This window comes from Drosophila virilis, unplaced genomic scaffold (assembly GCF_030788295.1).
Source record: "Drosophila virilis strain 15010-1051.87 unplaced genomic scaffold, Dvir_AGI_RSII-ME tig00000357, whole genome shotgun sequence".
NCBI classification, from domain to species: Eukaryota; Metazoa; Arthropoda; class Insecta; order Diptera; family Drosophilidae; genus Drosophila; species Drosophila virilis.
This window is the reverse complement of record NW_027212811.1, coordinates 3718-20000: the sequence shown is the minus strand read 5'-3', so window position 1 is coordinate 20000 and position 16283 is coordinate 3718. Positions and strand designations below refer to the sequence as shown.

The 16283-nt window shown below is 41.3% G+C and overlaps 1 protein-coding gene across 1 annotated transcript; it reads left to right on the top strand.

Moving 5' to 3' along the window:
• Positions 1–11114: 11114 nt before the first annotated feature.
• Positions 11115–15649, top strand: LOC116651826 (ABC transporter A family member 7-like). The gene is made up of 8 exons (XM_032438905.1): positions 11115–11222; positions 11292–11638; positions 11713–12045; positions 12153–12306; positions 12378–12575; positions 12722–13492; positions 13556–13624; positions 15463–15649. The coding sequence occupies exons 1-8, from the start codon at positions 11173–11175 to the stop codon at positions 15647–15649; spliced, it is 2109 nt and encodes a 702-aa protein (XP_032294796.1). The 5' UTR covers positions 11115–11172.
• The last annotated feature ends 634 nt before the right edge of the window (positions 15650–16283 follow it).

The following is a 16283-nucleotide window of genomic DNA, read 5'->3' as shown; positions in this document are numbered from 1 at the left end:
GGCAATTAAGAAAAGTTACCAGACTATTTTGTAATAGTGCTAAGCGTTTCAATATGCAGTGGGAATGCAAGGGATATGTGCTAACTGGGCTCTAAAAAGAAACGTATTGCATATATTGGTATTTTTCGCCAGAGTATTCAGTTCGAAGTAAAATAAATAGAAATTTTAATGCAAGTTAAACATATTGCCGCAAATGCTAATGTACATATAGGTCTATATTTATATGTACGCGAATGCATTTGTATCTCTAGCGGGTGGCGCCTGTAAGCACGCAACGCTTTTTGCCATTTGTTTGTTGACCCGGACAACCGAAAGCATATCATGTTTGTATGTACACGCATATTCGTGTGTTGTAAAGGCATGCGAGTTTCTGTGTGCTTGTGTGCGTATGTGAGTGGGTGTGTGTTAGCATTTGTGTGTGCCTTAAAGCAAGGGCTAATGCTTATTGCCATAGTTAGTAGTGTAATTAGATATATTTGATGGGAGTTATGACCTTACCCATGCGCTTGTCGAAACTTATGCCGCCCGAATTGCTGCTTGCTGTTCTATTTTAAATATATTTAAAATTATTTTCAATGCGATTTATTGCATGCAGAGCAAGAATTTAGTATGTTTAATAATTATTTTATTAGATTTAATTTTTTAATAGCGCTGTTGTTATTTTTGGCATTTCAGATTTCAAATTTGGTTTTACAGCACACTTAACTACATGAACACTTTTTGTTTGTCGTTTTGAGGGCAAACATTAAAAAAAAATGGCAAAAAAATCTTTACAAAATATTTTCTCTTTTTATGCTTTTTTTATTATAATTTAATTTTTTTTTTTTTTGTTATTTTTTATTAAAGGTGCACCTTTTTCTTCCCGATTGCTTGGTTAGTGGGTTGGTTGGTTGCTTGATTGAATGCGCCTGCTCACCGAATCGCAATTATGTGTAATCGCAATATTTTATCTTTGTCTGCTTGTCATTTTTGTTGTTATTGTGGCTGTGTGATTCTTTTTGTGTTTTTGCCTTTATTAATATTTATATGAGTTTATATTATCCAGGAACCAACTGCATTTGTGTGTTTGCATTTAATTGAATTTGTGTCCTTTTGCCTGCTGCCTTTTCTTTTCTTGCGCTGTACGTGAGTGCCTTATGTGTGTGTCAGTGTGTATCAGTGTGTGACTGTGTATGTGTGTGTGTGTGTAATTTTTTTCTATTTAGTTTTTTTTGTTTGCTGACTCAGACTCCGGCTGTGACTCTGGATGCGGCCATTGACAGTTGTTGTACTCTGCCACTGTTATGTTATGGTTGACTGTTGGCGGTGCTGTTGCTGTCGTCACCGTTGCTGATTTCCCGTTGCCACTTTCCGCGATTGCAAACAACGTTCTAAAGCGCTCGCATACGTCTGCAGTCTGCAGGACATGAGCACGCGACATGGCCACGGCACACGGCCCAAATTCCGAGTCCCAGCAACATCGTCGCGTCAACAACGACGCAGCCGCAGATGCGCAGATGTCGACGAGTTCACGCTCAAAAGCAATGGGGCAATGGAGCATTGGAGCATGCTGGAGCCGGTTTCAATTGGGACGGCCTCGCACGGGTAGAGGCAGGCAGGCAGACAGGCAACAGCAGCATCACAGCCTCAGTTACGCTCTTTGCTCTCACGTTTGATTCAGCTACCAGTAGGGGGTCTCTTATTAAGCGCCTTGCTGACTATCGTTTTGGCGGCGTCACCCTCTCTGTGTGGCGCTCTATCTCAGTCTCTCGGTGCGTTACGTTATGCGATGTAGGCCAAAATGTATAGGGCGGGAGCATCAACGCCCCTGTTTTACACGATGGACGTATGGACCTATCTAGGAAAAATGGGATATTTTGTAGATACGCAAGAGCACAGACACACACACACACTTGCACACACACACACAGTCTCACACACAGAGACCGCACACATTGCCGACAGCAAAGTTTCTCAGTCATCTAAAATAAAATACAACTACAGACATAGCGACTAGCCCAAGCATTGGGAACGCAATTTCGAAGCACTCTGCGGGTCTCAAATATATTCAGGCACACACACAAACACACAACAAAAAATTCCAAAAAAAAAAAAACAAAAAAAAACAAAAAACAAAAACAAAAACCAAATAATACAAAAATTAAGTTGTTTTTCGAGTTAATTCGAAAAGTTTTTTAAAACTTTTAATTGGTTAGGTGTTGGCTGCCGCAGTTTGTGTTGCTTATATATCTTATTGTTCCGAGTGCCGGTTGCACCAACTTCTTCAATTTAGTGTTAAGCATCACTTAACACTGAGCAGCAAACGCAGTTCAACTGAATGACACTTGTCTAAGTGCAAGTTCCGAGAAAATTCTGCCATAAGCCCTTTCACGCCATAAGGTCATTCTGCTTAACCAAACTCATGCTCTAGAGCACTTCGTGACCACAAAGCTTAGTTAAACGTAATAATAATATGCAGAAACTTAATTAAATTTTATCTCTAGTCTAACCTCACATGCTTATATACATGTAAGTTATGGTGAGTGGCTTTTCGCGGGAATTCAGGTTGTGGTGTGAGTTCTTGGAATTAATTGTAAATTAAATCTAACAAGCCTCAAGCTGTTCTAAGAATTTTCAACAGAATTTGTCTTTCAATATTTTAATCAGACTTGGCATAAAGAACAAACTATATTTATTTCAAAGCCATATTTTATTTCATTGAACTTTTTTGCCTTACCAACCATCTTTTAGCATACAAATTCAGCTTTGGCCGATTTCTAGCTAATTGTTTCTTTTATTGTGTGATGCTTTGAGACATTAGACTAGCCATTGGGGATGCTCTCGTTTTGTTTGTAATGCCATGAACAAAAAGTACAAAAGAGCTCCTGACCTCGGCAATAAAAATAAATACTATCGGGTGGCATAATTTTTCGCGTGCTTCACTCAAAAGCGTATACATATATGCATATTTCAGATATATATTTGTATACATACAGACATTTGCAAATGCAATCACATATGCATAATTTCGTTTAAGTTAATTCCGGAATTCCGGCTGGTAAAAACGAGTAATCACAAATTGAAAATTTACATCAATTGAAGGCTGTCAAATTCAATAGTGTGCGATTTGCAAATCTAATCATGGCCCATAGCCTCCCCAATGCCTCCAAACTGTATCGCACCTAACTACTATACTATACCCGCGCAACACACCCTTAACGCTTTACTCGCCCAGTGGCAGCAGCAGCAGCAGGAGCAGCGGAAAGAGCAGCAGAAACAGCAGCAGTAGTGAGCGCAGAAAACTATGCTACACTTTTTGTCTGAATGTTTGCTGTTTAGAAGTCGTCCAATTTTCCAGTTGAACCTTTGAGGCATACATAATTAATGCCCATTGTAAATGGACGGGAACTGAAATGGGTGTACAATCAAATGAGAAATCAAAAAGCGCACACAACCACACACGCACACCTATGCCTACACCTAAACACACACACACACACGCACACCACAAACTGTGAACTGTGAACTTCAGCCCCTGCCGCTCACTTGGCGTCACTATTGCCCGTTCATTGCCTTTTGTTATTCCCACACTAAAACATGCACACGCCACACCTGTATGTGTACACAGAGTTTAGACCAATATATATATACATATATTTGTACATATACATATATATACATATATATACAGATATGTACGTATATACACATATAGACATACATATAGACATATGTATGTGTTGTCTTTGTGCTTCATTTACAACTTTACACAACATTGTAAACATAATAACGAGGCGCCTTACGCCGCTGCTGCTGCTGCTTTTACTGTTGCTGCTGTTGTTATATGCTGGCCAGGGGTTACACGGAATAGCAGAGCAGTCTGGCAGCAAGACACATCAGCTGCAAAGAGCACGACGGCTAAAGCGGCGCTCACTACTCTCAGCAAGTGGCTGTGGAGTACCTGCCAGAAGACCAACGACAACTATTGACATAGTGACACAATCAGACCACACAAACAGCGCTCACACATACAAATACACACACACACACACACACACACACACACACACATACACAAATCATCTTTGACTCTCTCTCTCTCTCTCTCTCTATATGACGTCTTCGCAGTGGTTCGTAAAGAGCGCGAGCACTAAGTAAACACACACACCTTATTCCTCGCTGAATAACTAGGCCAGCAGCTGGAGATGCAGCCAGCATCCATCAGTGGCTTGGATGGATTGGATGGATGCACAACGTTTTGCCGAAACGTCCTCGGCCTCGACAATGTGCGCGTGAGCAGTTGCGCAGATTAAGTCGAGCTCTATAAAGAGCGCGCGCACTCCTGCTTATAGCTGTTGTATATATCGCATTCGTTTGCTCTTACTCTCTATCTCTCTTTCTCTCTCTTTTACACACATACGCTCTATCTCGCTCTATTTGCCGACTCGTGCATGCGTGAGGATATTTCATATGTATTGTTTTTATTATTCTCGTTTGCTACAAGTTGGGAAATTTTTAAGCACACGTTGGATGGAACAGTTGGACTTTGACGCGCTCTTTCTCTCTCTTTCTCATTCTCTCTTTCCCTCTCCCTCTCGCTCTCGCTCTTTCTCTCTCTCTCTCTCTCTCTCTCTCCTCTCTCTCTCTGTTTATCTGGACTTTACCGCTGTGCGGAGTGAGCATTGGACATTTGCTTGTTGTGCAACCGGAATGAGCATGGGCATAGGCCAATTGGCAGGGGCATTGGGGAATTTGCGTTTGAAGATTCTGAATAGGTTGTATGTGAGTGTGTTGTGCGTGTGTGTGTTCGTGTGCGTGTGTGTGTGTGTATGGGGCTTGGCGGTGCGTGAAGATTGTTGTTATCATGCATGAGTATGAGGGTTGGCGGTGTGACTGAGTGCCTGACTTGCGCGCACTGGTGCCCAGCCTGGTTGTTGCTGGCAACTGCTGGCATACCATGCCCCATGCTGAGATATTTTAGGTGTTTTGTCACACAAGCAGACATCTGTTTCTGAAATACTCAACTTACACACCCAAGTCCGCGCACAAAATATAATTAAAGATGTTGAGCCAACAGAGAAGAGGCCCACACAACACACACACACACATGGACACACACCCATGCCTACACACATAAGTAGGTCCAGTATGTATGTAAATAAGTAACAAGTACATATTTATGTCCGTGCACGGACTTGAAGAATTTAGCACGAACAATTTTCGGGTGCTGCTTGATAGTGGTGCGAAATTGTCCCCTTCATCTGAAATGTACAAAATGTATCAATCTGAGCATTCTAAAATACGAAACAAAAATGTATAGCCTAATATTCAAGGACACGTAGCCCTCAGCTCTTGTGTTCATAGCACAAATGCCTACTCACACAGACACAGACACACACACACACACTCAAGCACAAGCACACGCATACACATTGGTATAACTTAACCGAGTACTCGTAAGAGCATGTAGTGGGGCCCAAAGATGCGCTTGCCATCTTGAAGCTGATGCCGCTATGGGTTTTTTATTTATTTGTTTTTTATTTTTATGGCCCTGACATGACACATGTCTTGAGAAAGCGCATAAGGGTATTCCCAAGCACAAATATGTCCTTTTTTTTTGTGGTCATGAAACTGAATATGGTAAAAGCAACTAAGTTATGCACAATTTTTTGGGTTATTTAAAATCATAATATATTAATTATTTTTTTTTTTTTTTAATCAGGTCGAAACGATTCATTCAAAACACACACATACATACACACACACACACACAGAACTCACTTTGACGCAAAATTTTCACTTTAATTAAAAGCGAAATCAAATTATGAACCACAACAGTTACAAGAGAACATATTTTGCAGGTGTATTTATGCAACTGAACGCTGGCCCAGTTGGTGATGAAGGACACCGACCTTGATTACATTAAATAGCAATATGCTGACCTCACTAGCACTCAACTTTGGGCAGGCGACATAAAAGTGAACCCAGCGTCATGCACCGATACAAAAGCGAACTGTGCGAAATAGCCAAATGGTCGCCTCGGGCCTGAAAAATGTTAAGGCTCTTTTTGTTTGAACCAAATAAATGTAATGTCCTTCTCTAAATTGCTAGTTTTTAGGCTGCCAAAACAGGCGAAAAATATTGTTTTGAGTACGAAATTTGAGCTTGAACACATCATAGCAAACTGTGAGTTAGCTTTCTCGTCAATAAAAGATAAACTATAAAAATTATATAAAAAAACATAAGTGAATTAAAAATAAAAGGACACATTACGTAAGGGCAGACTTTAGAACATGCCGTGCAAAATTCCGAAATGTCGAATTTTCTGTCTAATGGTATCAAAACACTTTAAAAAGCAAAGGAAGCATAAGCTTACCTTCCTTGCAATGATGATAATGCCCGTGTTATTTTCTCTAGTTATAATTCTGCTGCGATATATACCAGAGATACCGAAAATTTCAAACAAGCTCAGATACGGCCGTTGAATATGAATTTTGGTGGCAAGCACTCATAGAGAAAATAAACAAGCGCCGCGAATTTATGATCCGCGAGGAAAAAACGTAAGTCAACGACACTAGATATATAGAGGGGTGAAAATTATAGATTATACTACTCGCTTATACAGTTTCAAGGGCAATGTGTTCATACCAAAAATAATGGTAGGCTATGCCCCAAACACAACAGCTGGCATACGCAAACTGGTTGATGGTGCCCTCAGTGTTATGTCTCTGACACCGATGCAGATCTCGAGCTTTAACGACTGCAACGAGCTGCGCATACGAGCGACCATGGAGCATTTTATTGCCAGCGTATGCTTTCACAATGTCGATGAGTCGCAGCATGGTCTGCCCATGCAGTTGCATTATTCGATACTGATGCCATCCGAATTGAGGCTCTATGAAGACACATGGATTGGCAATAATTGGAAAGTGAACCAAATGCTCGACATCCATCCTGCTAGTTTACATTCCCAGCAATACAACGCCCGTGTCCAACTATGTGCGTGAGGGGTTCATATCGCTTCAGTACTACATTGGCATTGAGTATCTGCAGCAGGCGTCCGGCCAACGCAAAGATACCACAAGTGCTGCTACGTACCTTTGGCCTTAATAACACTGTTAATGAGTTGATAAGCGAGGGCATCGATACGTGTGTATTGGTATTGCTGCTAGGATTCATGTTTCCCGTCACCATTCTAACAAAGGTACGTACATGTGTACATACATACATACATATATTCATACATATTTACATTCGCGCGTTGAGCGTTAATTATGACAATTATATCCATGCCATAAACACTTTTTCCACTGGAAAAATTTCATTTGTACGCAGACGTATCAATTTTCTCAAAAAGTACCATTTATTATTATTATAATTATTGTAGAGATTTCAGCGGCCTGTTTCTTATTTTTATGCAATTTTTTAGCTTAGGCCGGCTCTAAATTCTGGATTTTTTTGTGCTTAAAATCAAATACTGTCCATATATTTATATATCGTCAACAGCTAGGAACGCAACGTTCGCTTCATCAGCTCTGTTAGTATTTCATTTACTTTTCGGCTTTGAAATCAGTTTTGGTACAAAAAGGTACAAATTTACCTAGCTATCATTTCTGTTATCAAGTAGAAAAGAATTAAGTACCATTGATATGCGATATTAGTAATTATGAATTCGGCTACAAATTGGGACTTTTGTTATTGCCAAATCTGCTATAAAAATACCACTTTTTTCTATTTATATATAATACAAAGAGTCTTAACGCACACATAATATAAAATTGTTATAGGAAATAGTTGAGGAGCGTGAACTCTCATTTCATTATTCGCTGAATAGAAACAGTGTCGGAAGCCTTTGGCAGTTTGCGGCCTGGTATTTCAATGGGTTTTGCCTGCAGCTCATCTCCTGCTTGATATTCACCGTAGTGCTAAAGGTATGATATATTGTACCTTATGGATATTATGGATATTATCATTGAGATATAATCAAATTGTAGGTGGAGTGGAGCTTAAATTCATCAGTCTTCAAAAAGTGTCCATGGCATATCATTGCTGTTCTTCTTCTTTTCGTATGTGCTCTCTGTCGTGGCATTTCGGTGCTTCTGGCCGTAATGATACGCACCACAAAAATGGTGGTGATAATAATACCCACCTGCTGGATCGTGGCGACGCTGCCTTTGCTGACGGGCCAGTCGCTGGAATCCTCGTTGTCGAACAATATCTACTTGTGGTCTCGTATCTGTTGTGCAATGTGACAATGTGTCGCGGGCTGAAGCGATTGTTGAGCTTTGAGTATTATAATATTAGCAAATTGAGCGCCAAGCAATATCTGATGTCCACGCTGATGTCAAAGGATCTGACGCTGTTAATGCTCATTGGAATTTTTTATATCCAGACCGTATTCTATATGGTACTGGCAATGGTTCTCGACTGCAACGTATGCCCGTGGTCTGGTAAACTGATCAAATGTGTGCCATGCCAAAATCTGGCCATTAAGGCACGACGGTGGGTCAGACGACGACAACGGCGGAAAAGGAAAATTAGGGAACATCAGGAGGAGCTCAAGGAGAGCCTGTCGCGTCGCATTTCTGATTATACAGATAAACGTGAACGTTTACAAGAAACAGTGCAGCTGCTCAAGGAGCAGGCAAGCAAATTGGTGCCAACGAGAATAATGAATCAGCCGAGACGCAAATTTGATACAGATATTAGCACCGAATCAATGAGTTCCAACAAGCGAATCAGATGAAACTGTGCGCCCGGTCAATCAGCAGAATGTACTGGACAGACAACTGTTGGTCTGGCTAAGTAACTACGAAATGGAGAACAAGGGCATGCTCGAGAGCGATCCAAAGCGGATTTCCCAGAAATTCTACCTGCAGCAGGCGTCCAACGTGAACGAGCCGCTGGAGAGCAGCGGGGATACAGACAGCGAGGAGGAAGTGATGGGGAGAAGGGTCCGATTGTTATCGAATTTAATAACGTTTGGAAAAAGTTCAACAAAACCTTTGTGGTGCGAAAGTTTTCACTGAAAGTATATCAAAATGAGCTTTTGGTCCTGCTGGGCCACAATGCTGCCGGCCAAAACAACCATACTGAATATGGCCTGTGGTCATACGGAGCCCAGCCATGGCAGCATTCTACTTGACGGCTTTGATGTGTTCAAGCGACCAGCGCGTGCCTTCGAACACGTAGGCATATCCCTGCAAACCGTCAATCTCTTCAATGAGTTCACATTCGCCGAGCACATAGCCTACTTCCTGTCGACTGCGCGGCCTATCGGCCAGCCAGACGAAACATGATGTTAAATCATATTTGCACTCGTTGCATGCCGGCGATCTGGCCCACTTGCCCGTCGCAATGCTAACAAATGGACACAAACGACTCCTTCAGGTGCTATGCGCATTCGCCGGACGCACAAAAATCGTGCTGCTCGACAGGCCCATGGAGGGCGTGGACGCCGAAAAGCGACGCCCATTTCTATAACTTTGTGTTTCGCGAGAAATCCAATCGCACCATACTGATCACAACCAACTATCCGAATGTGGCCAGCAATCTGGGCGATCGCATTGGCATTTTGGTCAATGGCAAAACTGTTGTCTGCGGCAAGGAGATGCGTTTGCTACGCAGGAACCAGAATGTTCTATCGCTTGGTAAGTCATCCGAATTTCGAATTTATCGAGTTCCGAAACATTCTCTCATAAATATAAGATTTAATGGGGGACAGTTCTAGTTTATCAAGTAAAGTTTTTCTATGTGCAGGAATTTTTTCAACTCTTTTTAATTGAATATGCTTCTTTTGTCAGTTTTTCCTAGCGATAAATATGCATATAACAAATATACTATCAAATAATTCAAATTTTGTAGGAGGTTCAGACAATAAATCTCCGCTTCTAAGAATCCCATGAAATGTTCCGAAAAAAAACTGAATATGCACGTGAAGTTCATAAGTTATGAAGAAATTTAAACGGCAATTGAAGTTTAATGTCGTATATCGTGATAAGATAATCTTCATTCCAAATTTAATACTCAGTCTATTCCAAATGCTTTACATTGAAAAGTTTTCACAAACGCTTTGAAAACATTTACTTGAAAATGCCGATGCTTTGCACATGCATGTGCACGGGCGTGACTTTTTCCGGAACTCAGTTTTGCTGCCCAAGCCATTTTCAAAGTTTTACAGTCATTGTTTTGAGTAACAGTTTGCGAGGCACACCTAAAAACGTATTCGAAAATTCGTAAATGTAAATAGATGTCTTCAATTTCAGCACAGAGTAGAAATAGAGAAATGTTTTTTAGTTTTGAACTTTTCAAGAAAACTTTGCTTGAGTGCATTAATAAAATCTCTATTTGCATATTTGTAGCTATTTTTTGAACAGTTTTTCACTTGATTGTGTATGAACAGGTTTGTTACTTGGCGCGCGGCTGCAATTTTCGACTGTTATTCAATTTTTTCGCCTATCACATACCAAGCATGGATCTGGAATCGAAGATGGGCGACACAGCCGTCTTTGCCATTGAGCACGCGGACTTGCAGCTATTGTATAAGCTGGTGGATTTGCTGTCAATCAAAATGAATGATTTGCATTTGGATAGCTTTAAGCTAAAGACGACCTCCCTCGAGCAGATACTGCTGAAGGCCATGATGCACAAGCATGTGAAGAACACTGAGTTTATGCAAAACCCATTGCCCATGCTGGCCAATCGCATACGTCAAGTCGAGGTGACGAGACTTTCGTCAAAGAAGAGTAAATTTCTGACCGATATTGCTCAGTTGCTGACCCACATCCGTGTGGTGCTGCGCAAACGATTTATTGTCGACATGCGCTGCTGCACCGTGCTGATGCTCCAATTGCTATTGCCCAGCGTTGTCTGCACGTGGTGCTTCATCATGCCGCACCTGGAGGAGGGACGCTACCAGCTGCCCACAGTATCAATGACAATGAACCATTTTCAGCACACGGTCACGTTAATGGCCCAACGAGCCCTATTGGAGCCGGTGCGTGCCGCAAGTAAACATTATCTGGAGCATTGCCACGCTCGGTCAGCGAATTATCGAAATCAATCCAAATTTGGAGATGGTCGAATACATCAGATGGTATACGGCAAAGAATCTAATCATGACCGATCTCCAATTTCGTTGTTGCCGCCATATTCAGCGATCAGACAGTCGAAGCGCTGTACAACAACAATCTAATGCACTCGGCGCCAATTAGCTTGAGTCTGGTCATGAACTCATTGGCCGTGTGAGTGCTCCATTCTGATCTCATTGTAATAGTGTCTCGTATTTTCTAATTGATCTAATTGATGTATAGGGCCTTTGTCAATCCCAAAGCTGGCATTAATGTGAAGCTCGAGCTGTTGCCCTTCTCCACCATGCACACGGTCTATATGACCAATGAGCTGAACTGCCTGGACTGGGTCATTTGGCTAACGTTGAGCTTCTGTTTCTGTTATGTTTGGTCAATGCCGCTGCTGGACTTTGGTCTGGGTCACGGTACGGCCTACCATCGCATTGAGGTTATCGGTGGCATGCGTTTTGGTACACTCAGCGTGGCGAACTTTATATATGGTGTCCTTGGGATAATCGCCAGCCTGATTCCATTGAATGCGGTCATTTTATACTTTCACAATTCACTGCCCATGGATATTTATGATAATTGTGAGTGATTAACTTTGCTCGATTCGATTTGAGACGAGTCGACTCTGCAACAATTCATTGAATTTTAACCACAGTCGCATTTCTCTATGTCATACTCATTGCGGGCGCTTGCGTTACGTCCATCAATATTCTGCTCTCGTACTGGCTGGCAAATCTGCGCGTTGGGTATATTGTAATCATAATATTTTACTCGATCGGTATCGTATTGTATTTGTCAAGTTACGAATGGCAGACAATACAATTTCATGGCCATGTCGGGGAACTCAACATATTTCCAATTTATGCGATGGTCAACAATCTGATGCGACTCAATAATATATCCGAAATAATTGATGTGTGCGCCGATGAGCAGACCTACAAGACCAGTGTACATCTGGAGCAGTGTCAGATGGTGCCAAATTGTTGTGGTAAGTGCTCAGAACTAATGCAATCCTCTTAAGACATCTAATATTTTCAACGACATGTGTCAAGTACTTTCGTCTGCACTCTTTAATATCGAAATTTCTTTGCTTAGAGCAAGAGCGCCGAGATGATCCATACTGGGAGTTTACATGGACTGCTTATCTAACTATGATATTGATATGGGGATTTATCTACATACGATTTGGTCTGAGCGTGGCAAAATTAAAGCCGCCCAGAAGTAATGATACCCTAAAGAAGGACATCGAGTAAGTAGGCCACCAAGTTAAGCTGCTATGAAATTTGCCCAACTTTTTTTATTTTCTCATCGTTATTACAGCCCCGACAGTTGCTTTGACCAAAGCATTCTTCACTTTACCAACGAGAATGAGCCCGACAACACGTGGATCAAGGAGAAGATACGTGTGCGTACACTGGAGCGTCCCTTGGTTAAGACCAAGGCGCTGCATGTCGAGAATTTGGCAGTGTTTTTTCGAACGCATGTAGTGCTCAATCATATCAACTTCTTGGTAGAACGGTACGTGAATGATAAATATAAAAAATATTAATAAGTATAACAAGGCTGCAAACGGACAAGCGAAGGCCTGTTAAGGTTGGCTTTGCCATTTGTAGCCATGATATATATTACACTTATATTTTTAATTTGCTATTGCTTTAATTTAGTTACCAAATCATGTCCGTGGTGGGTGTGAACGGTTCCGGTAAAACGGTGCTGATCAAGACGATTCTGGGCGCCTATCCCCCCAGCGCGGGCAGCATAAGCAGCTTTGGGAAGTACTCGTATCAGTACAGTGAGCACGATAACCATAAGCTAATTGGATATTGCGCACAGGACGATACGATCAAGGAGGCACTGACTGTTATCGAGTATTTGCAAATCGTACTGATCATACGTGGTCTGAAGAAGGCGCATGCCTTGGAGGAAGCGAAAAACTTATTACAGATATTCGATCTATATAACAGTCGATTCCATTTGCTGCCCCAATGCAGTCGAGGCGTGGTGAAGCGCCTGAGCCTTGCCATATCACTGATTGGTTATGCTGGGCTCATTCTAATGGATGATCCCTTTGCCTATCTGGATGTGAGCAGCCAGCGCAACATATATAGTTTGATTCAATCGCAGTGCTTCAACGGCCAGGCGGTGCTCTATACCAGCTCGGATCCCAAGTACTGCGACGTGGCCAACCGGACAACCCTGCTGAACCGTACGAACCTGTGCGTCATTGGTGACCGGGAGGATCTGCAAATGAAGCAGCTGGACGAGTATATTGTTATCAAGACACGTATTAAAATTGATGAGTTTCGAATGGAGTCTATGGATAAGGATGAGGCGCGACTTTCTGATTTGTCCAAATATCGGAACACCGACGAGAACAAGGATTACTTTCAGTTCTGTTCAATAATTGAACATTTCTTCCCTCATGCGATCATTAAGTAAGTTAAATAATGCATAACTATTCAGTGTATATGGTACATATATATGTATATATATTTCAGATCCATGACCAATCATATGGCCTGTTTCTGGCTATCGAAAAGAACGTATATGTCGGTGGCCCTGGAGACGTTGCACAAAAACAAAATATCTTTTTTCCATTCACGATCTGTTCACCTTTCCTCAAATCAATATTCTTAAACGTTGTGGGACAGCCGGGTCGAACTATTCAAATAATCGAAGACGAGGATATCTAATTTTTATATTTTTCATACGATTTTGCTGCTCTTTTTAGTTAGGCATAATAGGTAATAGAAAATATATCTAATACTAATGTTATATATTTCATAGGTTCAAGCACATATTCATCATGTTCCTTAATTCAGTTCAATTTCTGTACAAATCTTAAAAGCATTGGGGCTAACTTAAGTCTGGGCATATCCCAAATAAAGTACTCATTCTTCTTTTCCTATATTGTCTGAATCAAAAAGCTCTGAATATTATTTAACAGCGGCCAATGCTCTTTCAAATTTATTATGTACAAAACAATCCTAATCGCCTACACGACAGATGCCAACAATAATATGACTGGCGCATTTGTCAGACAAGTGTTTGTGGCCAAAACTGAAGACTAGAAACAAACTATTCCGGCATTGCTTCAACGTGACAGAATCAAAGCTAACAGACCGTACAATTGGCTATAAAGCTGACCCCAGCTGACCATACAAGTAATTGAGTTAAAATAATGAACCCACTTTTTCACAGCTAAGAATAATATGCAAACATGATAAAACAAATATGTGCGTGCATGTACATACTATATATAATAATATTAAGTAAGCACACGACTAGTCGACTTGCAGATACCCTATACTCTGTCGTAAAACAATTGTATTTCAAAACAATATTCTGTACCTGAGTATCTAAATACCCCGTTTGTTAAGCTATACCTAATCTAAACTATATAAATAGGAACGCGGATGTGAGCAAAAAAAACATACGTATATATCTCCCCATATAGCCACAGCTGCCTCGTGATAGAACTATGTTGTACCAAAGACTATAGAAAATGTACCAAACTCGGTTAAAATGAGTACAACCAATATAATAGCCAAGTAAGAGCGTTCTAGAATGTGGAACTATAGTAAAATAAAAATGCATATCATAACATATTTACGTAAAATATCTTATTGAGGACCATAGGAAAAAAGTACCATTTTGTATAAAAAAAATTCCAGTATATCATCAAAGTATACTTTTTAAAGTATACTATTATTGTTATTATATTATTATTATCATTATCATTATCAAAATCATTATTATCGTTATTATTATTATTCTTATTTATTGTCATTATTGATGTCATTATCAATATAATTCGACATTATTATTATCAATTGACGCCTTTGATTACTTTGTTAAGTTGGTCCATATTTATTGAATTATTCTCAGTAAAATAAGACAAACTGATATCTGCTTGCCAGGGTATTTTTTACGCGACGCTTGCAAAATTTCGTGAAAATGTGCAATTTTGTATTTTTTATAAGATTGCTGATAGGGTCTATTTAGATGTGAGTAAAAAATTATTCGAGTATTTGCAGCATACGAATGCGATTTTTGTTTGTTCTGCAATTTATTAATAGCATCGAGGCCCAGAGCAAGTGCAGCACTTGTACTCGGAGCAGAGAGCATGGTCCTCACATATGCATACAAATTATTTTCATCTGGTATATTTTCTATGTGCACAATTAGTCTGTGTGAAAAGGTTGAGTAAACTATTTGGAAGGCGCGAAAATATTAAAAAAAAAAAAAAAAAAGAACGGTGACAAAAACGAGTACATAAAAACGATAAAGAGAGACTTTGACGAATAAATCTCTGCAGGATTACACGAAATTGCAATATAAAAATGGTCTCCAGCCAGACAGCAACAGCAAATCGCGTCTTTTGGTTAGCAATATTATTCATCAGTTTGCTGCCATTGGGCACCCAAGAGGCCAGCCGTGACCTGTGCAAGGGCTCAGACGATGCGGCCGCCTGTGCTCAGGCGACCGAAGCTCTGGGCACGGGTCGCAAGGCAGCGCCCAAACGAGCCAAGTTTAAGTTCCATAAAATTCAGCGCATGGACGACGACGACGAACGGCGACACTGGCGATGATAACGAATCGGGCTGAAGACATGGCTGATGACAATGATAATGACGACGATGAGAACGAGAACGATACTGATAACGATAATGATAATGATAATGATGATGAGTCCAAGGCTGGCAATAGAAGACGGCAAGCTGAGGATAGATCTTCGATTGAAAATTATAGTGATAACGAACCGATGACGAAGACAAGACCGAACCGTCGTAATGAGTCGCATTTGGAACAGATTTGTTTGGGGCGAAGATGCTGCCAATGAGACCGAGACAGCTGAGGCACAGTATCCCAATGTGCTCAACTGGCTGCACTGGCTGACGGAGCCCACAGAGGAAGCCGCTCCAGTGGGCAAAAAGGAAAAGTCACGCAAACCGGTGAAAAGCGACATTGATTGGCTAACGTATTTGAAGCGCTGGCCCTTCAACAGCATCTTCCCGGAGCCGCCAGCGCAGCCCAGCGCCAAGCGGCGGCGCGAACGACACGGCAACAGCCCGGTTGACGGTGATGGCAGCGGCCCATCGCGGCCGCAGCCGCAGCCCAAGAGCGAGGAATATGTCGAGCTGCTGATACATTCGCTGCCCGCGTTTATTGGCAGCGTGTCCCAAGCGAAGAACGGCGATTGCCACCAGCAGCTGGAGCTGCTGC